At 56.7% G+C, this 26,030-nt stretch overlaps 3 protein-coding genes across 15 annotated transcripts in view; 2 read left to right on the plus strand and 1 right to left on the minus strand.

Annotated features, from left to right (window-relative positions):
* Positions 1 to 3,527: 3,527 nt before the first annotated feature.
* On the plus strand, positions 3,528 to 4,293 carry LOC306639654 (multifunctional methyltransferase subunit TRM112-like protein; the record flags this gene model as incomplete). Its single annotated transcript, XM_079103439.1, has 4 exons — positions 3,528 to 3,575; positions 3,662 to 3,763; positions 3,890 to 3,979; positions 4,067 to 4,293. Coding segments are annotated over 4 exons (348 nt in total), but the record flags the coding sequence as incomplete, so codon positions are not given.
* An 8,558-nt stretch (positions 4,294 to 12,851) lies between these two features.
* Positions 12,852 to 21,154, plus strand: RCOR2 (REST corepressor 2). 4 transcript variants are annotated; one of them, XM_079102192.1, is made up of 13 exons: positions 12,852 to 13,046; positions 16,427 to 16,664; positions 17,363 to 17,419; positions 17,680 to 17,760; positions 18,087 to 18,139; positions 18,222 to 18,383; positions 18,488 to 18,612; positions 18,696 to 18,765; positions 18,849 to 19,064; positions 19,405 to 19,482; positions 20,199 to 20,256; positions 20,383 to 20,612; positions 20,710 to 21,154. In XM_079102192.1, the coding sequence occupies exons 2-13, from the start codon at positions 16,538 to 16,540 to the stop codon at positions 21,022 to 21,024; spliced, it is 1,572 nt and encodes a 523-aa protein (XP_078958318.1). In that variant the 5' UTR covers positions 12,852 to 13,046; positions 16,427 to 16,537; the 3' UTR covers positions 21,025 to 21,154. The 4 variants fall into 4 exon arrangements, with proteins under 4 accessions (XP_078958318.1, XP_078958320.1, XP_078958317.1 ...); XM_079102194.1 differs by having other exon boundaries at positions 16,504 to 16,664; XM_079102191.1 differs by lacking the exon at positions 12,852 to 13,046 and adding an exon at positions 15,798 to 16,158.
* A 621-nt stretch (positions 21,155 to 21,775) lies between these two features.
* The window catches only part of MARK2 (microtubule affinity regulating kinase 2), a 59,179-nt gene continuing 54,924 nt past the window's right edge, over positions 21,776 to 26,030 (minus strand). For 7 of the 10 annotated variants that reach the window (XM_079102151.1, XM_079102144.1, XM_079102147.1 and 4 more), the window contains 2 exons: positions 24,524 to 24,568; positions 21,776 to 23,898 (listed from right to left, as the gene is read on the minus strand). In XM_079102151.1, the coding sequence (XP_078958277.1) occupies positions 23,538 to 23,898; positions 24,524 to 24,568 (406 nt within the window). In that variant the 3' untranslated portion in view covers positions 21,776 to 23,537. The other 3 variants (XM_079102148.1, XM_079102153.1, XM_079102145.1) reach the window with 2 other exon arrangements.

Here is a 26,030-nt window from a genome sequence, read left to right on the forward strand (position 1 = left end):
GGCCCTGTTATTCGCTCCTCTTTCCTTGGCTTCTGTGACACCACACACCCCCACCCTCCATTTTCCCAAAATGCACATCTGACTGGGGGGCTGCAAATTCAACTCCTCTCACCTGACCAGCGCCCCCTGCATGCCATGGGTCTTAGCTGTTCACTCTGCCAGAAACCCTCTCCTACCTTCTCCTCACCCTTCAGGTCCCAGCGTAAATGGCAGGCGCCGTCTCTTGCTCCTGGCCATCTCCCCTGCAAAAATGTCAGCTCCCTGAAGTCAGGGCCGTGCTTTTGTCCTCCACTGCTGTCAGGATCGCAGCTTCAGTCCATGGGACAAACTGCTACTCACTGTCATCTGAAGTTCACATTTAAGTGGACATCCCATGTTTCCATACTCGAAGTTTGGAAACCTTACCTGTTGTACCCCTGGGACCCAAGTGACACCTGGCAGAGAGCAGGCACTCAGTAACTATCAGTTGGCTGGATAATAGGCAGGATGGCAGCAGGCACAGGTGCTATCATAGGTTATAAAGAAGAGGTAGCAGGCTCCCTAGAGGAGGTGACACCTGAGCCAAAGCTGATGAACATTAGGTCATGGCATCAAGAAACCCCACCATGGTGGGAGAGTTGGTGGAATGAGATTGACACCATCACCTAAGTACTTGTACGATCGATCGCACAAATGGTATGGACGCTACGTCACGTACAACCAGAGAAATGAATAGCTGTGCTCCATTCATGTACAATGAATCGGAATGCATTCTGCTGTCAGGGATAACTAATTAGAACAAGTAAACTTTTAAAAACAGTAACCCCACCATGGCAATGCTTCCTATGGTGGGTGATAGAGTCCCCCCAATGTATATCCAGGGCTTGACCCTCAGGTACCTGTGTGACCTTATTTGGGTCTCTGCAGATTGCTGGGGTTTAGATACGGTTTAGGTTTGTCCCCCAAGAGTTTATGTGTTGGAAGCTCAGTACCCGGTGTGGTGATGTTGGAAAGTGGTGGGAACTTTAAGAAGTGGGGATTAGTACAAGGTAATTAGGCCACTGGGGGCACTGCCCTGCGAAGGACATCGTTCTCTTGGGACCCCAGTCAGTTACTGCAAGAGTAGTTGTTATGAAAGAGAAAGACTGGTCAGACATGGCGGTGCATGCCTGTCATCCCAGCACCACTGGCGGCCGAGGCAGGAGGATCACAAGTTCAAGGCCAGCCTTGGCAATTTAGCAAGACCCTATTTCAAAATTAAGTAAAAGATCAAGTAAAAGAAAATAAGGGCTGGGGATGTAGCTTAGTGGTAGAGTTCTTGCATGTTGCATGAAAGGCCCTGGGTAAAATCTTAGGTATCACCAAAAACAAACAAAAACCAGAAGGAACAGAACAGATCTCTCTAATATTTTGTCTTGCATGTAATATCTCCGTCTTGCACATGTTCCCATCATGATGCCATCTGCCTTGAGACCCTCTCCAGAGGTCAAACCAATGGACCTAACTGATCTTGAACTCTCGGTTTCCAAAACTGTGGTGTTTTTTTGTTTTGTTTTGTGGTGCTGGGGATCAAACCCACAGTCACACTCATTCTAAGAAAGAACTCTATTACTGAGCTATGCCCCCAGCCCTCAGCCTCCAACATTGTGAAATAACAAAGTATCTAGCCTCAGGTCTTTTGTTATAATAACAGAAAATGGACAATCATATAGATGTAAGTAAATTAAGCATTTTAGGATGACATCATTCTGGATTTAGGGTGGGTCCTAAATATAATGGTGTTCTTATAAGAGAAAGGAGCAGGATGTGGTGGTACACACTTGTAATCTGTAATCTGAGCAACTAGGGAGGCTGAGGCAGGAGTTTCTCAAGTTTGAGGCCAACCTCAGTAATTTAGTGAGGGCCTAAGCAACTAAGAGATATCCTGTAAAAGAGAGAGGGGGGGAGGGAGGGGGGACTGCAGTGGCACACACCTGTAATCCCTATAACTCAGGAGGCTAAGGTAGGAGGATTGCAAGTTCCAGGCCAGTTTCAGTAATTTAGTGAGATCCTTTCTAAAATATAAAAATAAAAAGACTAGGAATGTATCTCAGTGGTAAACTGCCTCTGGGTTCCGTCCCCAGTACAGAGAGAGAGAGAGAGAGAGAGAGAGGGAGAGAGAGAGAGGGAGAGAGAGGAGGAGGAGAGAGAGGAGAGGAGAGAGAGAGAGAAGAAAGGAGAGAGAGAGAGGAGAGGAGAGAGAGAGAGAGGAGAGAGAGAGAGAGAGAGACACAGAGAGAGAGAGAGAGACAGAGAGAGGAGAGAGAGAGAGGAGGAGAGAGAGAGAGAGAGAGAGAGAGAAGAGAGAGAGGAGAGGAGAGGGGAGAGGGAGGAGAGGAGAGAAGAGAGAGAGAAGAGAGGAGAGAGAGAGAGAGAGAGAGAGAGAGGGAGAGAGAGGGGGAGAGAGAGGAGAGAGAGAGAAGAGAGGAGAGAGAGAGAGAGACAGAGAGAGAGAGACAGAGAGAGAGAGAGAGGGAGAGAGAGGAGAGAGAGAGAGAGAGACAGAGAGAGAGAGAGAGAGAGGGAGAGAGAGGAGAGAGAGGAGAGAGAGAGAGAGAGAGAGAGAGAGAGGGAGAGAGAGGAGAGAGGGAGATTGTAGACGTATGGAGAGAGAAGACGACCATATGAAGACAGAAGCAGAGACTGGAATGATACTACTCCATGCCGAGCAGAAAGGCATGGAACAGACTGTCCCCCAGAGCCTCCAAAAGGAACCAACCTTGCTGACGCCCTGATTTTGAACTTCTGGCCTCCAGAGCTGGGAGAAAATAAATTGCTGTTGTTTTAAACTGTCTGGTTTGTGATACTTCATTACAACAGCCCTAGGAAACGAATACACTCCCACAGCTCGGTATTTCCAAAGGTCAATTTATAAAATTCTTCCTCCGGGACCCCTGGTCCCTGGAAACCCTGACAGTACCAGATTTATATCAAACCCGTGGTAGCTAGCCATTAAAATGACCCGTGTAACACCTCCTGGTAATTCAGGCCCCGAGTAGCCCCTCCCACATTGAATAGGGCCTGACCCTTGTGACAACAGAATACCGCAGAAGTGAAAGTATGTGGTTCCCAAGATTAGGTTATGAAGGACTTGCCGTTTCTGCTTTGGTTTTTGGGTTCCGCCAGGACACGCAGGCACACCGTGGAGAAGTCCACCTAGCAAGGGCTGGGGCTCCTCCCCGGCCGCCGCCCCAGCTTGCTGCCTGGGTGAGGGGCCACGTTGAGGAGGACTGCCCGGCTACCAGACGTCTGAGCCCTCGCCAGCATCTGGACAGCAGACTCACGGGAAACCCTGAATGGGGACCAAAAGATAAGATTGTCCCTGAGAGTCTGACTCCCAGAAGGTTTGGGTTCATTCGTTATGTCAAAGACAAGCCCCAATTCAGTGTGCGCGTTCTCGACTGCGGGGTCCTGGGGCACCAGAATCCAGCAGGAGGATCGTGGGTGGCTGCGCGTAAGGGTGACCCCTGGTCTCACTGCCTCTGGAAGGTGGGGCTGCTCACCCATAATCACCTGTGCGGGGGGTGGGGCCTCGTGGCTTCCCCCTGCGCCTCCAGGTACCGGCCTGGGGTCTCGCCCCTGCCCCGGAGGGATGGAGAAACCCGGGTCGGGTCCCGGCCTCACTAGACCTCCCCGCCCCCAGGCCACCGAAGTCCGGATCAACCCCGTGGAGTTCAACCCCGACTTCGTGGCGCGGATGATACCCAAGGTGGAGTGGGCGGCGCTTCTGGAGGCGGCGGACACCGTGAGCACCGGTCCCCGCGGTCCCTGCCTCGGGAGGGGGGCGACCCCGCACCGCCCGCAGCCCTGCGTCCGGCCGCGCGTGGGGAGGGTTTCACGCCCAGGGACGATTTAGGCCTCTCGCCCGCAGTTGCACCTGGTGGAGGTCCCCAAAGAGCCGATCGAGGGCTACGAGAACGACGAGACGTTTCTGAGAAAGATGCACCACGTGCTGCTGGAGGTGAGAAGCGACCCTCAGCTGCTTCCCCAGCCTCTCTCCTCGGGCCCTGAGGCTGCCGGTGCTGAGCCCTGCCCCACCCTTCCACAGGTGGACGTGCTGGAGGGCACCCTGCAATGCCCGGAGTCTGGACGTCTGTTCCCCATCAGCCGCGGGATCCCCAACATGCTGCTGAATGACGAGGAAACCGAGACTTAGCTGCCAGGCACCAGTTTTGCCTTTTGTGACCGTGTGTATCTTTGTTGATATACCTTTTGCTAGTTCTGCAGTGTGTAGCCCCAGCCCTTGACCTAATGACTCACAGACCACACAATGTTCTTGAGTTCCGTAGCATATCTTTTTTTAGCATTAAAGGTTCAAAACTATAAATAAATAAATAAAATAAGCTGGGTGCAGTGGCACAAGCCTGTAATTCCAGCGACTCAGGAGGCTGAGACAGGAGAACCACGTTTGGGATCAGCCTCAGCAATTTAGTAAGGCCCTAAACAACTTAGTGAGACTCTTCCTCAAAATAGAAAATAAAAGGGGCTAGGGATGTAACTTAGTGGTAAAGTGGCCCTAGGCTAAATCCCAATATCAAAAAAGTTAAAATAAATTAAAATTAAATAAATAAATAAAACGACCCTGTGCGCTGGGGATGTAGCTCATGGTAGAACACTTGTCCAGGATGTCAGAGACCCTGGGTCTCCTCTGACCATATAATTAATTGGTCATCTAGTCTAGCTGATCCTGGAAACCAGGGAAGCTAAGACCCAGAGAGAGATGATTGCTTCCCAAAGGCAGAAAAGGGGTAAGATGTCCTGGCTTTCATAGCCATGGCCTTTTCAGGTCTTCATCCAGGCAATTCATGTTCACTCTCAACAGACCCCTGTGCACAGAGACTGTTGCCCTCTCTGTTAGTTTGCTATGGCTGCTGTAACCAAGTGCCACAGACTGGGCGGACCAAACAACAAAAACAGGTCTCATGGTTCCAGAGGCCAGAAGTCCAAAGTCAAGGGACTGGCAGGGCTTTGAGAGAAGGTGCTACGCAGGCTTCTTTCTGCCCTTGGCTTGCAGAAGGCTGTCATCACGCACGCACAGCTTTCTTTTTATATGGCTGTATCCAAATTTTCCCCTTTTATAAGGATACCAGTCATATTAGATTTGGGCCCCCCTTTGACCTTGCTTTAATTAGGTTGCCTCTATAAAGACCCTATCTCCAGAGCTGGGATGTGGCTCAATGGTAGGCACTTGAGTTCCATCTTCAGTACTGGAAATTAAAAAGAAAGGAGATATAGAGACAGAGATAGAGATAGAAAAGAGAGAGAGAGAGAGAGAGAAACCCTATCTCTAAATCAGTTCATATTCTAAGGTCTGAAGGAAGTACTTCAACAAGGGAATTTTGGAGAGGACATAATTCAACCTATAAGACCCTAGGACTTCCTGTTTAGGATCAAGATGTCTACCCACAATTCCTTAAAAAAATTTTTTTTTAAGACATGGCCTCACTAAATTGCTTAAATCCTCCCTAAATTGCTGAAACTGGTCTCAAAACTGTGACCCTCCTGCCTTGGCTCTTGACTTGCTGGGATTACAGGCATGTACCACCACATCCAGCTTTTTTTTTTTTTTTTTTTTTTTTTTTGGTACTTGGGATTTAACTCACTGGTACTCGACCACTGAGCCACGTCCCCAGTCTTATTTTGTATTTTATTTAGAGACAGGGTCTCACTGAGTTGCTTAGCACCTCCCTTTTTGCTGAGGCTGACTATGAACTCACCATCCTCCTGCCTCAGCCTCCCGAGTTACTTGGGATTATAGGCGTGAGATCCCCACACTCAGCATGCCCAACCTTTTCTGCCCATAATTTGTTGATTCTGGACTCTTTCCTTCTCTCTGCCTCCCACTACCCCATTTCATGCCCCAGGAATCCTTCCTGGCATACTTTGTTGCTGGAGCAAGCGACACACTGAGTCCCTATCAGCAGTCTCCAGGCATCTGCCAGTCAGTACCCACTGGTTAAAACTCGGCAGAGGGGCTGGGTGCAGTGGCCCACACCTGTAATCTCAGTGACTGGGGAGGTTGAGGCAAGAGGATTGCCATTTCCAGATCAGCCTCAGCAATTTAGCAAAGCCCTAAGCAATTTAGTAAGACCCTGTCTCAAAATGAAAAAATAAGAAGGTCTTGGGATGTGGCTTAGTGGTTAAGTGCCACTGGATTCAGTCCCTGGCACCAAAAAAAAAAGAAAAAAAAAAAAGAAAAAAAAAAAAGAAAATTAAAAAAAATAACTTGGCAGAAGAGAGGAAGGAGACTGTTGTTTATGGTTTGGATCTGAAATGTCTCCCCAAAACTCATGTGGTAAAGGCTTATTTCTCAGTGCAGCAGCATTCAGAGGTGGGGTATGGAGAGGTGATTGGATCATGAAGGCTCTGACTGACCTCTGTGGATTAACCCACTGATGGATTTATGGTTTAATAGTTTAATGCAAAAAGGTGGGAACTTTAGGAGGTGGGGGTCTAACTGAAGGAAGCAGGGCCCCTTTCTCTCCTTGTGTGAAACATTTGATTCACTTCTTCATTCATCTATTAATTTATTCAACAATATCGTTAGGTGCCTACGATGTATTTGTACAAATTAGGGTCTGGGGAAGTTGTGAAAAATTCATAGGCACTTGACCTCCATTCTTACTTCTTTTTGGTTTGGTACTGAGGACTGAACGGAGGACCACTTTACCCTTGAGCCACATCCCCAACCCTTTTTATTTTTTATTTTGAGACAGGGTCTCACCAAATTGCTTAGGGCCTCACTAAGTCGCTGAGGCTGGTCTCAAACTTGCGATCATTCTGCCTCAGCCTCCTGAGTTGCTGAAATCACATGAATGTGCTACTGTGCCTGGTTTACTCTTATTTCTATTATTATTGCTACTCTTTTGACTTCAAGGAGCTCCTTACCTATTGGTAAAATCAGTGGAAGATTGGCAGAAGAAATCTGGAACCCAGCAGCGTGTCTGCTGAGTGGGAAGGGTGGGGCAGGGAGTGCTTTCCTGAGGAGGTGGGATTGGGACACCTGAGGCTGATTCTCTCAGCAGTCATTTATTGGGTACTTACTGTACACCAGTTGCTATGAACTATATGAGGGGCTTGAAGTACTGAGGAAAGAAATTGACCAAATTAAGTTGTTATATTTTGTGTGTGTACCAATATGTAACAATGAATCCCACTAGTATGTATAATTAAAATATATCAGGTGGGCTGGGGAGTTGGTAGAGTGTTTGCCTCGCAAGCACAAGGCCCTGGTTTAATCCCCAGCACCACAAAAAAAAATATATATATATGTATGTATGTATGTATATATATATATATCACTAAAGCCAGGATGGCACAAGATGGGAGGATCACAAGTTCAAGGTAAGCTTAATCAGCTTCGCAAGACCCTCAGCAATTTTGCAAGACCCTTTCTCAAAGTAAAATAAAAAGGACTGGGTATGTAGCTCTGTGGTAAAGCACCCCTGGGTTCAAACACCAGAAATCTCTGCCCACAGAGAAGAAAGAGCTAGGGTGATCAGGTGAATAGGACAGAAGCCAAAGCCTCCAGGCTCACAGCCTCTTGGAGGAGATGGCCAGGTAAACAGGTAGATGGTTACATTAGACTCGAGTCCGTTTTGAAATGGGGATGGAGGAGCCTAGTGTAGTGGTGAACACCTATAATCCCAGCAACTCAGGAGACTAAGGAAGGAGGATCACAAGCTTGAGGCCATCCTGGGCAACTTAACACTGTCTCAAAAACAAACAGAACAAAGCAAAAAAGGTCTGAGGTTGCAGCTCAATGGTTCAGTGGTATAGCACCCCTGGGTTCAGTCCCCAGTACCTCAGGAAAAGAGAGAGAGAGGGCGAGCCAGATGTCCTAGGTGAGGTGATAACTGAACTTTATTTTTTGGGAGATAAATAAGAGTTAGCCAGCAAGAAAAGTAGAAACCGTGGGCTGGAGATCTAGCTTAGTGGTAGAGTGCTTGCCTAGCATACAGGAGGCCCTGGGTCCAACCCCCAGCAGGACAAAATGAATAAATAAAACAAATTTAAAAAGCAGGAGTTGCATTTCAGGAATCACATGTACAAGGATTCCAAGGCTCAAGAGAGGACTCAATGCAGGCAGGCAGACATAGAATTATTATTATTGTGTGTGTGTGTGGTGCTGGGGATTGAACCCAGGGCCTTGTCCATGTGAGGCCAGCACTCTGCCAGCTGAGCTATATCCCCAGCCCACAGTATCATTTTGAAAGATGGATTGTATCTGAGATTGTGGTTGCAGGAGACAGAACACAGCAGTTCACTAGGCTCAGATAATACGAAAATGTATTGGTTCATGTGACTAAAAAGTTCAGAGGTTCGTGGCTTCAGCTCAGATTGGTCCAGAGGCTCAATGGTCATCAAGAAACCAATTTTTTTGTGTCTTTGTGTATGTGTGTGTTGTGCGTGTGTGTGTTATTCGGGATGGAATGTGGGACCTCATGGATTTTAGACAAGTGCCCTACCACACAGCTATATTCCCAGTCCTTTTTAAAATTTTATTTTGAGGGCTAGGGATGTGCCTCAGTAGAGTGGTAGGGTTCTTGCCTAGTATGTAGGAGGCCCTGGGTTCCCCAGCACCACAAGAAAAAAAAAAAAAATTGACCTCATACTTGTGAGCTTCCTGCCTCAGTCTCCAGAGCTGCTGGGATTGCAGGTGGCCTTCTCCCATCTTTTCAAGTTACCCTCTGCAGTGTTGGCTTTTGTTGAAGATCAGAGACAGCAGGCAGAGCTCCTGTGCTTCCTGGTCTTTGTCCCACATTTGCAGCAAGCTGATTGGGCCAGTTCAGGTCCCTAGGCCACTTCTGAACCAATCATGGTGTCTAGGGCCATGGAGGTGGGATCAAGCCCACAGCACCACAAGGATCCCTGAACAGGAAAGAGCTCGTGAACATTAAGGGAGCGAACTTTGAAGAAGGAGATAAGGAGTTTGAACTTGAACGTAATCCAAGGATAATGAGACACAGAGGACTGACTTGATCAGAGTGGCTGATTTGACTGTTGAATAAAGAACAGATTAGAGGAGGCAGGGAGGCCAGTTGGGACCTGGCTCTTTCAATACTGGGATGATAAACCTTGCTCAGTGATGCATGCCTGTAATCCCAGCTACTCAGGAGGCTGAGGCAGGAGGATTGCAAGTTCAAGGCCAGCCTCTGAAACTTGTTAAACAAACAAACAAACAATCAATAACTCGAACTTAAGATGTAGTTTAGCGGTGGAGCACCCTTAAATTCAATCCCTAGTGCCAGAAAAATAAACTACATAAGCAGACGAAAAGGGCTGGGGATGTAGCACCAAGGCTTTTAAAATTCCTGGTACTGCAAAGCCCAAACCAAACAAAAACCCAATGGGATGAGGCTGGGGAGCAGCAGTGGGGGAGCCACAGCGACAGGGATTTGACGGATGGGTCTGGGAGTAAAGAGGAGGGAAGGATGGAGGGCAATTCCAAGTTCCTCCTTTGAGTCTTGGCAGGAAGGAGGGTGCCTGCTGATCATGTGACCTTAAAGATTCTGAGGTCACTTTTGAACAGATCTGAGAGTTAACAAGCAAAACCTGGGTCCAGAAGGCAGTTGATCGGCTGTGGGGACCTGGAGGTTGGGGGTGTCCACAGTCCACAGTTGAAGATCTTGGAAAGACCCCAAAGAATTAATAGAAAGCTCCCAGGGTGGGAGCCTGTGAAGAGCTGGTGGCCAGAGGAGGTGGCCCTCTGTCCAGCCCTGGCCCGAGGCCGAGTGGCACCATACCCACAGAAGGGCCTGTGGATTTAGAATGCTTGTGACCTTGGCAGGGACACTCGCTGTGGAGTGGTGCAGGCTGAAGTGGCACTGCAGGGGGTTGGGAAGCGAGTGGGAGGTGAGGACAAGGATGGAGGGTGTGAAACTCCAGAAGCCCAATTTGGGAAAAAGATGTTTTTTCTTTCTTTCTTTTCTTTTCTTTTTTTTTTTTTTTTAAAGCCAGCAGCAGCTCTAGCTGAAAGGGGCCGCTGGGGTGAAGAGGCGCAGGTAGGGCAGCAGCCAGGATGTATTTGGGGTGGGACATGGTGGCAACAGCTTTCCGTGCTCAGGGGGAGACAATCCTGAGGGAGAGGTCGATAGGGATCAAGCCACGGCGGGGTGGCCAGGTGGGGGTACGTGGAGTCCGGGAGTGAGATCAGGCAAGCAGGGAGAGGTGCATCCACACTAGCAGGAGAGGGCAGGAACGGGATCTGTGGGTGCTGGGGTAGCCCTGGAGGGGGCTCTTTCCAGATGGCCACAGTTCTCCCTGGAAGTGAGAGGTAAGGTCCTATGCTAAGAGTCGCACAGAGGCTGGGGTAGTGGAGGAGGACTATGGGGAGGAGCGGAGGGGCGAGGGGAGCAGAGCTCACTTGCAGGATCCAGCAGTGCTGAGGGCTGGGCATGGGGCCGGCAGATGGGTGGGCGGGGCCAGGATTTGCAGGGTGGGTGGAGCCTTCTGGGGCATCAGGTGGGGCTCAGTGGATGGTGAGCAGACCTGTTTGGTTGGCTCAGACGCAGGCTAGAAAACCTTAAGTCCTGGACTGGGAGAGGAGGGCTTAGCCTGGAAGGAAATGGGGAACCATGGAAGGTTACTAAGCAAGAGTGGGACACAATCGAAGCAGTATTTGTATTTAAGTATCCGCATTCAGGCTGGGCGCGCTGGTGCCCGCCTGTAATCCCAGGAGGCTGAGGCAGGAGGATCAGAGGTTCGAAGCCAGCCTCAGCAACAGCGAGGCGCTAAGCAAATCAGTGAGACCCTGTCTCTAAATAAAATACAAAATAGGGCTGGGAATATGGCTCAGTGGTTGAGCGCCCCTGAATTCAATCCCCGGTACCTCCCTGTAAAAAAAAAAAAAAAAAAAAAGAATCTGTATTCAGCACCTGGTGCAGTGGCACATGCCTGCAATCCCCCTACGCAACTCAGGAGGGCTGAGGCAGGTGGACGGCAAGTTCAGGCAGTTTGGCAAGACCCTTTCTCAAAATAAAAAATAAAAAAGTGCTGGGGATGTAGCTCGGTGGTAAAACATTCCTGGGTTCAATCCCTAGTACAAAAAAGAAAACAAAAAACTTTTTAGCTATGTGTGCATAAAGGATTGGAAGGATCAGACTGGGGCAGGAATCTAGAGCTGTTGGCAAGTCTAAAGATGTCAATTGTCTGATGTCATGGAGGAGCTTCTTGCCCAGAGGTTAGAGGTTGGACCCAGGAATCCAATATAGGAATGACCTTGAGCTGGTCTATAGGGTATGCAAACCATGTGCAGAAAGGGCCATGCCAGGGTGCTCAAGAAGGGACCCAAGCTTCAGAAGGAAACCAGCATTGATATATATATATATATTTTTTTTTCCATACTGGGGCACTTAACCACTGAGTTACATCCTCGGCCTTGTTTATTTTTCATTTTGAGACAGGGTCTCACTAAGTTGCTTAGGATTTCTCTAAGTCCACTGAATTTCTCTAAGTTGCTGAGATTGGCTCCTGCCTCAGTCTCCGGTGTGCGCCACTGTGCCCAGTTCAATGGATGTTCTTAACTGAATTCCATCATTGAATTCTCCTACTGATTGATGAGATCAGGATTGCCATTCCCTTTAAGAGATGGAGGGACTGGGGCTCAGAGAGGCCAAGTGCCTGTACTAAGGCCACACAGTAAGTGAGCTGGAACTCACCCTAGATCTGAGCTCCTCGGTCTGCCTTTGTTCCTATGTCTCTACTGCATGTTTCTAGGGGTCTCTGCTGTATGTGACTGTTCTGGGAGGTTCTTGATGGCCCTGAGGGGACCATGGTCTGAAGCAGCCTTGGTGAGGATGGATCTAAACCTCAGTGACTCCCGTGGCTCTGGGGAGACCATGGCCCAGGTACTCATCCCAGGAATTTGGGCTCCTCAGGGTGCCAGGCTCAGCCTTCCTGGGAAGATATTTGTGCCCAGGCGAAGGTGGGACCCCGCTGGTCCATGCTGCCACCACCAGAGGGCGCAGGTGTTGCCCAGGTGAGGGGTAGAGACCCCCTTTACCACTTTCAAAGAAACGGAGGGAGAAACAGAGCCATCTCCTGGGTCATGCAGCTGCTCCCTCATGGCGCCCAGGAGGTCACTGTCACTGTCACCTGAGGTCTTGTTGACCCGTCCTCCCAGTTCCTGCTTGGCTCGGGGAGGGGAGTCAGATTTCCTCAGCGTGGGTGTGAGGAAGCTTGGGGTCTGCTTGCCGACCTCATGCCGGCTTTGGCTCTGGCCTTCCCCCAAGCACCAGCCCGCTACCTCGCTCAGCTCTGTCTTTTCACAAGGGACTCGGGTAGAGCTGGCTGGGATGCCAGGGCATCACCAGGAGGGCCCAGAAATGCGAGGGCAGCGCCCTGGGCCACACAGTTAGGGGTCCCAGTGGGTGTGAGGGCGAGGAGGGACCAATTCCTGTCTGGGCAGCATGGAGGCAGGGCGGCGGGGCTCCCCGTTCTCCTCCCCACAGTCAAGGCCTCCATTTCTGCGGCTTCACCTCCCCCCACTCTCAGCCTCCACGATAGACATCTCAGCCAGATTCCCACCCAGGTCCTATCACCCTCCCTCCTTCACCCCAGGCATGACTGCCCGCCTCTCTCTCCAAGTTTAGCCCCTTGGCTGTGGCCACTGAGGGCCTGGCGAGGGTCCCAGGCACTACACCACAGCGGACTGCCTCACTGGGGACAGTCCCAGTCTGTCTGGCAGGGCTGGCGGGTTTGGGATTGGCTGGAGCTGCCCCCGCCTTTGGGAGGGGGGGCTGGGTGGCTCACCCAAGGTCACCCTCCTTTCCTTTCCCAGCATCCCTGTGTGACCTTTGTCCCCTCTGCCTCACCTTGAGGGAGGAGGGGAGATGCCTGGCAGGCGGTGGAGAGGAAGGCTCTGTGGGCTCCTGACTCGGTTCCCTCAACAAATGCCGCGTGCCTACTGTATGTCAGGCTGAGAACACAGCATGAGCTCGGTGGTGCCATCACACAGTCACCGACGATTGTGTCCCTGAACTGTGCTTTTGACCAGGCCAGGGATAACTTCTCTGGGGACCTGAGGGGTAAGGGGCCTTCGGAAAAGGGAGGAAGGCTCTAGGCAGAGGCCTGTGGGGGTCAGAGAAAGCCTCAGTCTCCTCATCTGAAGAGCACCCTGCTAGCTAGCCGAGAGGCAGCCAGCGTCCTGGCCTGCGGCTCTCAAAGAGAAGGCACTGTCATCCCTCTTCTCGGCTGAAGGATGAGCAGAGAGCCTCAGTGAAATGGGGGGTAGGGCTTTCCAGGGAGACCTGCGGCTCTCCTCGCCCAGCTTGCAGGTAGCCTCAGGGAGGTGAGGGATTGCTGTTCTCACGCCAGGCTGACACGCCAGGCGACCAGGCTGCTCTGGCCTCTTCCGCTGCCTCAGGCTGGAGGAGAGGAGGGGCTGGTCCCTGGGCTGCCTCTCCTCTCCCTCCCACACCCCATGTTTCTGGCCACGTGGCACCTCTGCACCCCAGGCCCTGGGGAGGATAATTCCTGAAGTGGGAACTTGGGGCACTAGGGAAAGATGGGTGGGATCTGGGGTATTGCTGTGACCCAGTCCTGTGGCACGGCGGCACTCCATAGCCCCAGGGCGGAAGGGAGGGGGTGCTGTCTCTTTAAGAGCCTTCAGGCTGCTGGGAGCAGATGGCCAGGCCGGCCAGGGCCCCTTGTCCTTTGTGTGCCTTCGCACAAAAGAGGGGGCCATCTGGGGAGGGGGCGGCTGCAGCAGGTGGGGAGGGCTGGGCCTCTTCCTCCCCTTTCTAACCCCACTGGGCGCCCTTGCCCCTTGGGGGGAGGTTGCTCACTGGGATGCACCTCCTCCCTGGACACTGTGGCCCCCACAGCGGCCCCCAACTCCTACCATGCCCCTCTTGTGTCTTGTCTTATCTCTTTGAAACCTCACTTCACAGGGCCTGGGGACCCGACCCCCACCCCAAGGAATAAACCTTTCTTCCCTGCCCCCACCTCCAGAGCAGGGTCTTCCTTTGGCCCTAAAGAGAAGTGAAAACAGAATTCGGTCCTCCAGGTCGGGGGCGGTCTGAGTTTGGAGGGCAGTCAGTGGCTGGGGATCCCTGCAGAGGGAGGCCAACCTTGGGCATCCCTGGAGGGGGTGGAAGGAATAAGCTAGATGCCGAGGTCTAGGGTGGGGCTGGGGTTGCTGGGCCCAGGACCCTGGTCTGAGTTCTTAGAGGCAGGGAGGGGGATGGGGGAGCCAACTGAGGCCCTGCCTAATGGGCCCCAGCGGGCAGGCAGAAAGATGCCTTGGTAGGAGAGGGCGGTGCACAGCATGGTTGCCTGCCAGGCAGAACGGGACAAAGTGACAGCCTCCCTAAGGGTGGAGGTGCTGCGGGCAGGGATGGCACCCTGCCACTCAGGAGGGTCAGTGTGGAAAGACTTTTCATCTTGGAGCAGGCCTCTGAGCTCCGACCAGTCTTTGGTCCATTCATTCTCCTCCTTTGTCCAGACCTCCCCACCCTGAGGCTTGGTGCCCAATCCATGATTTAAGAGGAGGAAAAAGGCCCCATGGCCCTGGCCCGAGGTGTGGCGGGCAACGTGGCTGCTGGCTGGGTGGCCCCAGGTGCCCCGACAGCGGATAGCGCAGCAGCCGGGTGGGGTCGCGCCTGACTTCTCAAGGAGCCCCTTAGGAACAGGCGGCCCCAGCCAGGTCGTGGCCCTACGGCAGGACCCAGGCCGGTCGGCCACAGGCAGCGGGTGGGGGCAGGGATCCCTGGCCGAGCCCTGGGCTGCTTCTAAATTTAGGAATCTGATTACAGAGTGGCCGAGGAAGGGAAGGGAGAGGAGGGCGCGAGTGCAGGCTCGACTCGGTCTGGGCACACCGGGGTGTGACCGGGTGAAGGCGTGTCCAGGAGTCCCAGGCTCCGGGTGGGAGGGGCGGCGGGCGGGGGCTTCGGCCTGTGTGCGCTGCAGCACGTGCCCTGGGCGGCGGGGACGGGCTCGGGCGCAGCTCGCAGTCTCGGAGCCGCCGCCGGTGTGTGTGCTGGCTCTTTGTGTGCCTGGCAGGGTGGCTGGGTCTGGCTTTGAAAGTCTCTGCCCACCCCCTCCCCCATCTCCGTCTGTGCCTCCCTACCCGCTTCCCTGTCTGTCACTCTGCCCGTGCTTGTCCGGGGGGAGGGGGATGCTGCTTCCAGCTGGGGTGACAGTGAACCCAGTGGGGAGGAGACCCACCCCTCTCTCCCTCAGGACTCCAAACCGTCCCCTTGGCCTCCCACTCCTATCCCTCAGCCCTTGATGCCACTGTCTTGGGGTGCAGACTGCAGTAGTTAAAGGGAATTGGGGTTACCCCTGGGGACCCACAGATCCACCAGAAGCCAGGCTCTGGCCCAGTAGCTCCAAGAGGAATTTATTCCTCGCCTGTCCGGCCTCCCATCCGCTCTGGCCCCCAAGGGCGCATGAAGGGGGGTCCCCCCTGCGGAAGGGGGGGCGGGGAGTTCCTTGGCAGGAAGGGAAATGGAAGGAAAAGCTGGGCTCCACCCGGGCGGGCAGGCGGCCTCTGGGCCCCCGGGGCAGGCGGCAGTAACCCGAGCCCACTGGTGTGGGGGGCCGGTGAGCGCGTGGGTGGGGCTGACCCCCGGCTACTCCTGGGGGGCAGTGGGATCTCCCCCAGGAGCGAGTCCGGGGGCCCAGGGAGAGGAGAGGGCCCCAACGAGGGACTCGCTCCCCACCCTGGTCTGACCCCACCCCCGGAGGTCTAGCCCCGGCCCCCAGGCCCCGCCCCCGGGCCCTCCCTCCCACCCCAGGGCCAGATGTTCAGCTGGCGGAGGCATCGGCTGGGGGAGGGGTGCTGAGGCCGCAGCCGGCACTACTTCCCTGCCAGCAGCTTCATTGTGTGCGCGAGGAGCGAGCGGCGGCGGAGAGCGGGCGAGAGAGCAGCAGCGCGAGCGCGGCGGGGAGAGCGAGCGCGCCGGGGAGGGTGCGAGGCGGCGCCCGCGGCTGCGCTCCGCCCGCCTCCCGGCAACTCTGCCCCAGCGCCGCGCGCCGTGCGCGCCGTCCCGCCACCGCCGCGGCCCCGCCGGCTGCCGTCGCGGGCTGGGGTTCTGGTCGGGGCAGGGGTCCCAACCCCGGGACTGGGGCATCCCTGGCGCAGCCGAGAGGCGCGGAGCCCGCGGGGGACGTAAATTACGCTGCAGCACTCGCCGGGTGAACGGCGTGGGCAGGCGGGCGGCTGGGCTGCGGGCGCCCCGAGGGCAGGGCTCCCCGACTTCTCCGGGGGAGCCTCAACCCCGAGGGGCGCGCAGAGCAAGCGTGCCTCAGCCGCGCCGGACCTTGCGCCCGTCCCCCGCGTACCCCACTTCTGCACAAACTTTTCTGACGCCCTCGCCCGCGGGGGTCGCGGGGAGCGCTGGGGCTGCCTCTTGGGCTCCCGACCCGCCGGACCCTAGCCACGCTGACCTCCTGCCTCTTGTAGCCTCAGTGGCGACCTCTCCAGGCCGGGCCGGGCACCGCACTCGAGGCGAGCGCGGTAACCACCGTCTCTCTCCGAAGGCTCCCGCGCCCCCCGGGGCAGCCGTGCGGGGTAATGCCCTCGGTGATGGAGAAGCCGAGTGCGGGCTCCGGGATCCTGTCCCGCAGCCGGGCCAAGACGGCACCCAACGGCGGACAGCCGCACTCAGAGGATGACAGCAGCGAGGAGGAGCACTCGCACGGTGAGCCCGGCGGCCTGGGGTTAAAGGCGCACTGGCCCAGGGGCTGCGAAGTGGGGGAGGGAGAAGAGTCGCAGGCCAAGGAGTCTGTTATGGTGATGGTTCCTGTCCTCCTGGGTTGGAGCCTCTGCCTTGCTTCTCCCTCAAGCCTGGGGCTGCCGGCACAGGGAATCTGGAGGCTGGGCCCCTCACTGCCATGGAGGTAGTCCTGTCCGCCCAGCCCCGCCCTCACGCACAGAGGGACCTAGGCGTGCCTCCCTTCCACAGATTGGGTCCCTCATCCTTTGCCACCTTGCAGGGGACTGAGGTCTGGCTGGGGCAAGGGCCGGAAAGACACCTCCACAGGGAGCTGTGCGGCTCATGTGGTGGGGAGGAGCCTTGCGTTTCTTGCAGGGCTGCGGTCCAGGTCTAGGGTCTGCCCTCCAAGCCCCCACCCCCTGCCGGAACAAAGCACTCTGCTTGGCCCGGGCTGGGGAACTCCTTGCACCCTCCCCACCCCACACGGCCATGACTAGGCAGGGTCTCTTTCCCAGTCCTCTGGCTGAGGTCAACTCGGGGGAGATCAGGGAAAAGTGAGCGTCCCGGAAGGTGGGGGCCCTGGATGGTCAGGAAGGAGAACTCCAGCCCAGCCACCTCCCCCGCCACATCCTCCTGCCCGCCCTCCCTCCCTGGAGTCCTCACTGCCTCCCCTGGCTCCACAGACAGCATGATCCGAGTTGGAACCAATTACCAGGCCGTAATTCCCGAGTGCAAGCCTGGTGAGTGGCAGGACAGGCGGCGGAGGGAGGGGCCTGCAGCCCCACCTGGGGAGCCCTGGGCTGGCTCAGGACAGGCGGGCGGGGGTGGGTGGCCCCATGGCATGGTTAGTTTTCCTGCTCTGCTTTCCTGTCTGGGTCTCTGCTCCTCCTTCCCTTCTGGGCCTCACCTCTCAGGCCCCACTCTCCTGCTGCCCCCTGGCCTTGGGTCCAGGCTCGAGCCACCAGGCTGACCTGAGTGTCTTCCCTCTTGGCCCTTTCAGAGAGCCCAGCTCGCTACAGCAACAAGGAGCTGAAGGGCATGTTGGTGTGGTCACCCAACCACTGCGTGTCAGATGCCAAGCGTGAGTAGGGCAGGCCCCTGGCCAGCCTCAGCCCTGGGAGGGGGCGGCTTGGATTGAGGCAGAGAGCCAGGTGCTGTGGCCTGTGCCCGCAGTCCTACCTACTTGGGAAGCTGAGGCAGGAAGGTGGCTGAAGCCCCAGGAGCTTGAGGCCAGCCTGGGCAACGTAGGGAGACCCCAGTCCCAAAAAGCAAGGGAGAAGCGAACTAGAGGCTGAACTGAGGGTGCTGCCCCTGCCCTGGGGCTCAGCTTCAGGTCCTCGCTCCAGAGTGGGGTACCCCTCCCCTCTCTGGACAGGCCTGGGTTAGGAACTGTGCCCCCCCTTGCAGTTGACAAGTACATCGCCATGGCCAAGGAGAAGCACGGCTACAATATTGAGCAGGTGAGCCTGGCCCCTGTGGAGTGGGGGCAGGATGGGACAGTGCTGGGCATTGCAGCCTGAGTTGCCCCTTGTCCTGGGCCAGGCACTGGGCATGCTCCTGTGGCATAAACACGATGTGGAGAAGTCACTGGCCGACCTGGCCAACTTCACCCCTTTCCCTGACGAGTGGACGGTGGAGGATAAGGTGCTGTTTGAGCAGGCCTTCGGCTTCCATGGCAAGTGCTTCCAGCGGATCCAGCAGATGGTAAGGCCTCCCCTGCCCACGGTGTTGCCCAGCCCTCCACTCCCATCAGCTCTCCTGGGGTCCAGAGCCTCAGGTGGGCGTTCACCTCTGGCCTTGCCCTGCAGCTTCCTGACAAGCTAATTCCCAGCCTGGTGAAGTATTACTATTCTTGGAAGAAGACCCGCAGCCGAACCAGTGTGATGGACAGACAGGCACGGCGGCTGGGTGGCCGGAAGGACAAAGAAGACAGGTGGGGCCTGGGTGAATGCAGGGTGGGGCAGACAGACTTCCTGGGCCCCTGCCTCATTCCCTGCCTGTCTCCTGTGTCCCCAGTGATGAGCTTGAGGAGGGACGAGGAGCTGTGAGTGAGGGAGAGCCAGATGCTGGAGACCCCAAGAGAGAGGTGAGGTCCCCAGCCGCTGTGGCCCCACCTGCCCCCTGCCTCCCCTCCGGCTCTGCACTGCCTGCTCTCTCTCCTCTATGCAGCCTCTGCCCTCTCGGCCCCTGAATACGCGCCCAGGCCCTGGCAAGAAGGAGGTTCAGGTGTCTCAGTACCGCCACCACCCGCTACGGACCCGGCGACGCCCCCCCAAGGGCATGTACCTGAGTCCTGAGGGCCTGACTGCGGTGTCGGGGAGCCCAGACCTTGCCAGCCTCACGCTCCGGGGTCTTGACTCCCAGCTCATCTCCCTTAAGCGCCAGGTGGGGACTGGAGGAGAGGGGGCCAGCCGCTCCTGGGAGCTAGGTTTTGGGGCTAGCGGAGATGTAGGCGAGATGGCGCAGCTGTCGGACCTGTCTCGGCCCCATCCTCTGGGATGCAGGATAACTCGGTGTTCTTTTCTGGGTCTTTAAAACGTGGTTGGCAAACCAGAGAGTCAGCATCGGCCCTGCTGAGCAGTTCTGATAGGCTGGACTGGACAGCGGTGGCTGAGCTCTTTGTGGGGGGAAGTGGGACTGACTGCAGAGTAGGGCCCAGGTGAGTCAGGAATGGGGACCTCCCTGGGACAGAGGGCTAGATGTCCCTCCCTCCTGGCCCTCTCAGGTGCAGAGCATGAAGCAGGCCAACAGCAGCCTCCGCCAAGCCCTGGAGGGTGGCATTGACCCGCTCCGCCCCCCTGAGGTGAGGCTACTCCTCAAGATTGGATGGGAAAGGGGGTTCTCTCTGGAGGCAGAACGGAAAGGGATGTTGACAAGGGGGTGCAGGGCTTCTGTTTTCCTTATTATTTTTTTTTTAATGATTTTAGTGTTAGATGGACACAGCACATTTATTTATTTATTTATTTATTTATTTATTTATATATTTTTGTGGTGCTGAGGATTGAACCCAGTGCTTCATCCTTGTGAGGCAAGTGCTCTACCACTCAGCTACAACTCCAGCCCCTGTTTCCATATTTTTTTACTTTATAAAGATTATATTCCTTGGGGCTGTACAGGTTGTAGCTCCGTGGTAGAGCACGTGCATAGCAAGTGTGAGGCACTGGGTTTGATCCTCAGCACCATGTAGAAGTAAATAAATAAAGGCATAAAAAATACAATAACATTTAAAAACAAGATTATGCTCCTTGCTGGGCTTGGTGGCACATGCCTGGAATCCCAGTGACTCAGGAGGCTGAGGCAGGAGGATCACAAGTTCGAGGCCAGCCTCAGCAGCTTAGCAAGAGCCTTGTCTCAAAATAAAAGAATGGGGGGCATGGCTCAGTGGTTAAGCACCCCTTGGCTCAATCTCTGGTACCAAAAAAAGTGGGTAGGGGCTGGGGATGTTGAGCTGTGGCAAAGTGCCCCTGGATTAAAGCCCCAGTACCAAAAAAAAAAAAAATCATATTCCTTGTTCTCCAGGCCAATACCAAGTTCAACTCCCGGTGGACGACAGATGAGCAGCTGTTGGCTGTGCAAGGTGGGTTAGACTGTGGGGGAGAACAGAGGACCTCTCACCTTCCAGAGCCGAGGGCAGAGGGGAAGGGGCAGGGAAGTAGCTAGCTCTGAGGGACGTTGACACTTGCTGCTCTCTCAACCCTTGCAGCCATCCGTAGATATGGCAAAGACTTTGGGGCTATTGCCGAGGTGATTGGGAACAAGACTTTGACCCAGGTGAAGACCTTCTTTGTGAGCTATCGGCGCCGCTTCAATCTGGAGGAGGTGCTGCAGGAGTGGGAGGCCGAGCAGGACGGGGCCCCTGGAGCCCCGGTCCCCGCGGAGCAGGCTGGGAGAGGGGCTCCCTTGCCAGCCCCAGCCCTAGAGGAGGATGATGAGGTGAGAAGGGAGCCGAGCCCTCGGGAGAGGAAAGGTGCCCGGTGCCGAGGTGGCCTGGGGCAAGCGCCTGCACCCCTCTCATTTCCTCTTCCCTCAGGTCCAGATCACATCTGTCTCGACATCGGTGCCCCGATCGGTACCCCCTGCGCCGCCACCTCCTCCGCTGCCCTCCTCGCTGTCCCAGCCTCCCCCGCTGCTGAGGCCACCTCTGCCCACTGCTCCCACTCTGCTTCGCCAGCCACCCCCACTGCAGCAGGGCCGCTTCCTGCAGCCCCGGCTGGCTCCCAATCAGCCCCCGCCACCTCTCATCCGCCCAGCCTTGCCTGCCTCCCGCCACAGTGCCCGCCCCGGCCCTCAGCCCCCACCTACCCTGATTGGAGCCCCTCTGGAACCTCCAGCACCCTCACTCTGAGCCTTGGGGTCCTCGACCACCCTCGGGCTCCTGAACATCGGGCATCTCCGGCATCACTGAGGACAGAAGGGACTAGAGCTCTCGCCAGATCTTTCAAAGACCCAGAGCTGCCAGTTGGCACGGCCCAGACCTGTGGGTCTGCGTGTGTCCTGGCAGCCCAGTCGCGGGCTGGGGCTGAGGACTCTGCTCCTGGCTGGGACGGCTGCCTCTTCCTCTGCCAGGGCTTGGCCTGGGAGCCTGCCTGTTGTGTTGGGGTAGTGACCTTAGCGGGGGCGGGCAGGGTAGGACAGTTTGGGGTGTTGGCTGTCCTCATTCCCCTCTCCCTCCTTTTAGCAATAAGTCTGGGGTGAGGTGGGAGGGGTGGGGGGAGGTGGGCAGGGAAGTTCCCGCGGCGTGGCAGAGGCCTGAAGGAGTCCCTTTCTGAGGGGCCAGGTGGGAATGCCCTGAGGGTGCCCACGTCACCCATCCTCCCTAGGGCTTGGGGAAAGGGGGCTGGGAACTTACGGAGACATGGGTTTATTTTTGAATGTTTTTTAAAAAATAAATGAATACAGACTTATAAGTTGGCCAGGCCTTTTTCCTCCATGCCCCGAGGGTGGGAGGGAGCTGGCCCACCCAGCACTGGCCTCTCCCCAGGCCCAGATGAGAATCAGTTCTCCTGTAAGGCGGGCAGGCAGGCAGGCTTGGGCCACATCTTGCCCCTGGGGACTGGGTCCCTGCCCAGCTGGGAGAAGAAACAGGAGGAGGCAGCTCAGATTCCAAACATTCTCTTTATTACGTGTTTGATCCAGAGGAGAAACTAAGTGCAGGGCTGGGTGGGAGGAAGGGGCTAGGTGGGAAGGGGCCACCTTGCCTGGGTGCCCCTGGCCCCCACCCCCTTTGGGAGCCAAGCCATGCCCTCCCGGCCCCCTTGGAGCACCCGGGCTGTTCCGTAGGGCAGGAGGAAGGGAGGGGGAGCCCTTGGTCTGAGCGGGAGCCGCAGTCGGAGCATGGGGCCAGAGGGCTGAGGTTGGCGAGGCCCCTTCCTGGGACTCAAGGGCTCTGACATGTTGCTGAGCCTGGCCTGGGAGTGGGGGTGATGAACAGGGGTGGAGTCATCATAAATCAAAATAATAATAATAATAAAATAATAAAATAAAAAATAAAACCCATCACAAAAAATGTACAACTCAGGTGAGGGCAGGGGCGGCCTGTCCGACTCCCTCCCCCCTTTTCTCAAGAACTGAAACAGCAGAGAAATAAATTAAGGGATGCAGTGGCCACCACCAGCCAAGCGCCCACCGCCACCCACTCCCACACTGGCCGAGGAGGTTAGCAAGCGGGGGTCACTTCGCTGGTCTGTCCCCACCCCACGGAGGGCAGACGCTCCCGGCCCTGCCGCCCAATCCAGCCTTCCGCCAGGCGGCCATGGGGGCCCTGGGCAGTCTCCTGAGAGGAGGGGCGACAGTGTCAGGAAGAAGAAGGCAAGGCCGAGATGAGAGTGGTGCGGGGACTCACTGCTATGGAGCGAGCTGGTGCCCAGATTAATGCCAACGACGGGGACGCGGTGGGGAGGGGGGATGGCGAGGGGCTGTGCTTTCAGACAAAGGCTCTCCCAGAACGGAGAAGCCCGGCGTCCCTGTCAGGGAGATGAGCAGCCCAAGCGGCCCCCTGGGGGCCCAGGTGCCCATCTGCCCTGCAGTCCCCTCCCCTCTCCCAGCCCTGGGTCAGCCCTCCTCCTACCGGGAGGGGTGGGAGAAGATGGCACAGACTTTTGAGGAGGGGAACAAACGTCCCCACAGCAGCTTGTGGAAGGAATGCCCAGCTCTGGGGAGGGGGCAGAGGATACAGTGTGGAGGGGGGCTTGGGCCACCGCCGCCCGCCACGGCCCTGCCCTCTCCGGGGCTGTGCAGCACCCCCGCCCAGCCCCCAGCTGCCCAGGCCTACAGCCCGGGGGCCTGAGGGCAGGGGAAGGCCACCTCTGGTGGTTCGCTTGGAGGGTAAGGAGGGGAGGAGAGGGGAGAAGCCCAAAGTGGGCCTGGCGGAGGGCCTGCCAGGGAACTCCACCACTCTTGCCTGAGAGTGTTCCAGCCCTGGGCCACCCTCCCGGGAAACCCCACAGATCCAGTCTCAACTGTCCCAATGGGGCAGGGAGGAAAGGTGGCTGCTGGGATTTTTTTTTTTTTTCTTTTTTCTTTTTGGTAATAAAAAATTTCTTGGTTTAGGCGAAATACTCTGTGCAACCGCAGTACCGAGGGGGAGCCCTGCCCCCCCTCCCCTCCCCCTCCCTTGCCTCCTGAGGGGGGAGAGGGGAAGGAGGGATCTCTGGGCAGGGCGAATGTGGGACGGGAAGAAACGCCTCCCATCCCCCACAAATGTGGAAGAAAAAACCAAGAAGGGCCAGGGAGGGGACAAGTGCCAGCAGGGGAGACACGCCAATCCATTGCTGCAGTCTCGCCCAGGTGGGGCCCAGGGCAGGCCCCAGCAGCCCAGTCCGGCTGGCCAGCCTCTGCTGCCCCCCTCCTGGCAGCCTGTTAAAGCTTCAGCTCGTTGGCTATTTTGGAGGCAATGTTTTTGAAGGCCATGGAGGTGCCCGATATCCGCTTAAACCGGACGCCGTTGAGAGAGAGCCGCGGCAGTTTGCACACCTCCATCTCCCACTGCACGAAGTCCTCGTGGCCCGGCGTGCCGTGCATGCACAGCAGCATGTACTTCTCGTGCAGCTCGCTCTGGCAGCTGTTGGCGTCCAGCACCTTGCGGATCTCCCGCATCATCTCGTTGGGCTCCATGGAGCTCGTGGTCTTCATGCTCCACGTGAAGCGCAGTGAGCGAGGCTTCGCCTCCCGAAACTCCTCCTTCTCTTTGTCATTGCCTCCGCTGCCTACCACGTGGGGTCTGCGGAGAGGGCAGAGGGGCATCAGATGCGCCCGAGGCACCCCACCCACAGGAGCGCCCCTGGCAGACAGGCCGAGACCAGGGAGGAGAGCGGGAGGGAGCATAGAGCAGCAAGCTGAAGGTCCAGGGGCAGCCCAGGGTGAGAGGCAGGGGCAGCCCAGGAGAGAGCTGGGGCAGTCCTCTGGCCCTTGGTCTCTCAGGGTAGAGGGTAGGGGTGAGAGAAGCCAGGCGGGTGGGGTGGGTGCCGGTTCCATGCGGTTACAGTCTTTTTCTCTGAAGAGGGGCGGGCTACACAAGGAGTGAGTGCGTTCAGTGGCATGTGGCACAGACCGTCCCTCCAGAGAGGCCAAGGCAGCAGCGAAGGCAGTCAAGGGGCAGGACCTAGAGCCCCAACCGCCCGACCCAAGGTTCTGACTTCCGGAACATACTAGGATCTGAGAAAGACCCACAACCACTGCGGGGGGCCTGGGAAAGGGAATGTCTGTGAGGAAAGGGAGGCCCCACGAGGGTGCGGACAGGGCAGAACCACCGGAGAAAGGGCCAAGAGGCGGAAGGAAGAGGAGCAGGAGGCTTGTGGCAAGCCCGGTGGCCTGGGCAGGGCCAGTGCTGGCTCCGGCCCTCTCACCTGAGCGTCTCCACCCGGTCTTTGCTTTCAGGTTCATTCAGGTTCCTCAAAAAACAGAGCGAGGGAGAGTTTAGTGCTGGGATCTCTCGCTCCTTCTGCCGCTGCAGACCCAGGTGAGGGTGGGTCTGGGGAGATGCCACCAGTGGGTGGGCAGGACCAAGCACAAAGGCCACTTGCCCGTCACTTGCAGGCCAACATGGCTCTGCAGCACCTCACACTGGCAGCTCAACTGTCCCTTTCCAACAGGGAGCCCAGCACATGGGCCGGTCCCTCCCCACACTCCCAGAGAGGTAGGCGTGCTGGGAGGAGCCTCTGCTGGGGGCAGCGGGCAAGGCTGTGCAGGCCCAGGTGCGCCTGGCCAGCAGGAAAGGCTAACCCTCGGCCACTGCCTGGCTCATGCTCTACCGGGGAGGGGCTGGGAGCGGGCCCTTCATACCAATTTACCAGGTCTCAGAACAAAGTCTTCCTGGAGGAAGGGGCTGGGGGTATGCGGAAGCCTCTTCCAGAGGCTCAAAGTGCCAAGACCAAACTGTGTGGCAGGTGCTGCGGCCAACTGGAGAGGCCGCAGCTCCGTGCACTTGAAAGTCCCCTACGATTGGCCTGCCAGGCTGGCTGCTCATACAGGAGGGGGCTCAAGGCCAGGCAGACACCTCGGGAGGTGTTGGGAGGTGTTGGGAGGTATTGGGAGGTGGGGAAAAGGTCTGGCCCCGCTGAGCGGCTTCTCCAGCTCCTGCCTGAAAGGTGGGCGCCTGGAGCTGGGAGACTGGGGAGAGGAGGCAGGAAGGAGGAAGAGCTGGGGAGGGAGCGAGCGGCAGCAGCACACGTAGAAGGGACACGAAGACACAGACACCGGAGGCCAACCGCGCACTGTGGCAGAAGGAGCCCTAGCTGCTCACCACAGGCTCCTGCAGAGCGGGCCTGGCCAGCCATGCAGGGAGCTGGGTGGGGAGGAACAGGGAATGGGGAAGGCCTGAGGACCCCGTCTGTCCCGTTTCTCCCTTGCTAGGGTACCAATGTGGCTACCAGGTGACCCAGTGTCCCAACCTGGTCTTGGTTTGCAGCTTGGTATCTGGCTCACCCAGGGCCGCAGAGGAGGTTAAGGCCAGGACTCAAAGAGCCAGGATCCTGGCCCCAAGTGAGGGTGGCTCTCCTGATGTCCCGTCAGGGATTGGAGGCGGAATGGCCCCTGTCCGAGATTATCAGCTCCTGGCTCTTTGGCAGGCACAGGACACGTGTGGAGGAAGCAGCCCGGAGGAGAGAAGGCTTGAGTCAGCGGACGCTGCGGGAGGCAGTGTGCCCAGCAGGGTGGGCCGGGCTGGTTCTGCAGGAGCTGCCAGAAGGGGGTGCTGCGCCCCATTCGTGAGGCAAAGGCTCCCTGGGTCTGGCAGAATCAGACTTGAGTCTAGGGACCCCAGTGTCCCTGTAGTACCTCAAAAGTCTTGCCATCAGGTAGGCCAGGGGGAAAGAGGTCACACAGCCCTCAAGTTCAGCAAGTCCAAGAGACCCC

The sequence above is a fragment of the Sciurus vulgaris genome, assembly GCF_902686455.1.
Source record: "Sciurus vulgaris genome assembly, chromosome: 11".
Taxonomy (NCBI): domain Eukaryota; kingdom Metazoa; phylum Chordata; class Mammalia; order Rodentia; family Sciuridae; genus Sciurus; species Sciurus vulgaris.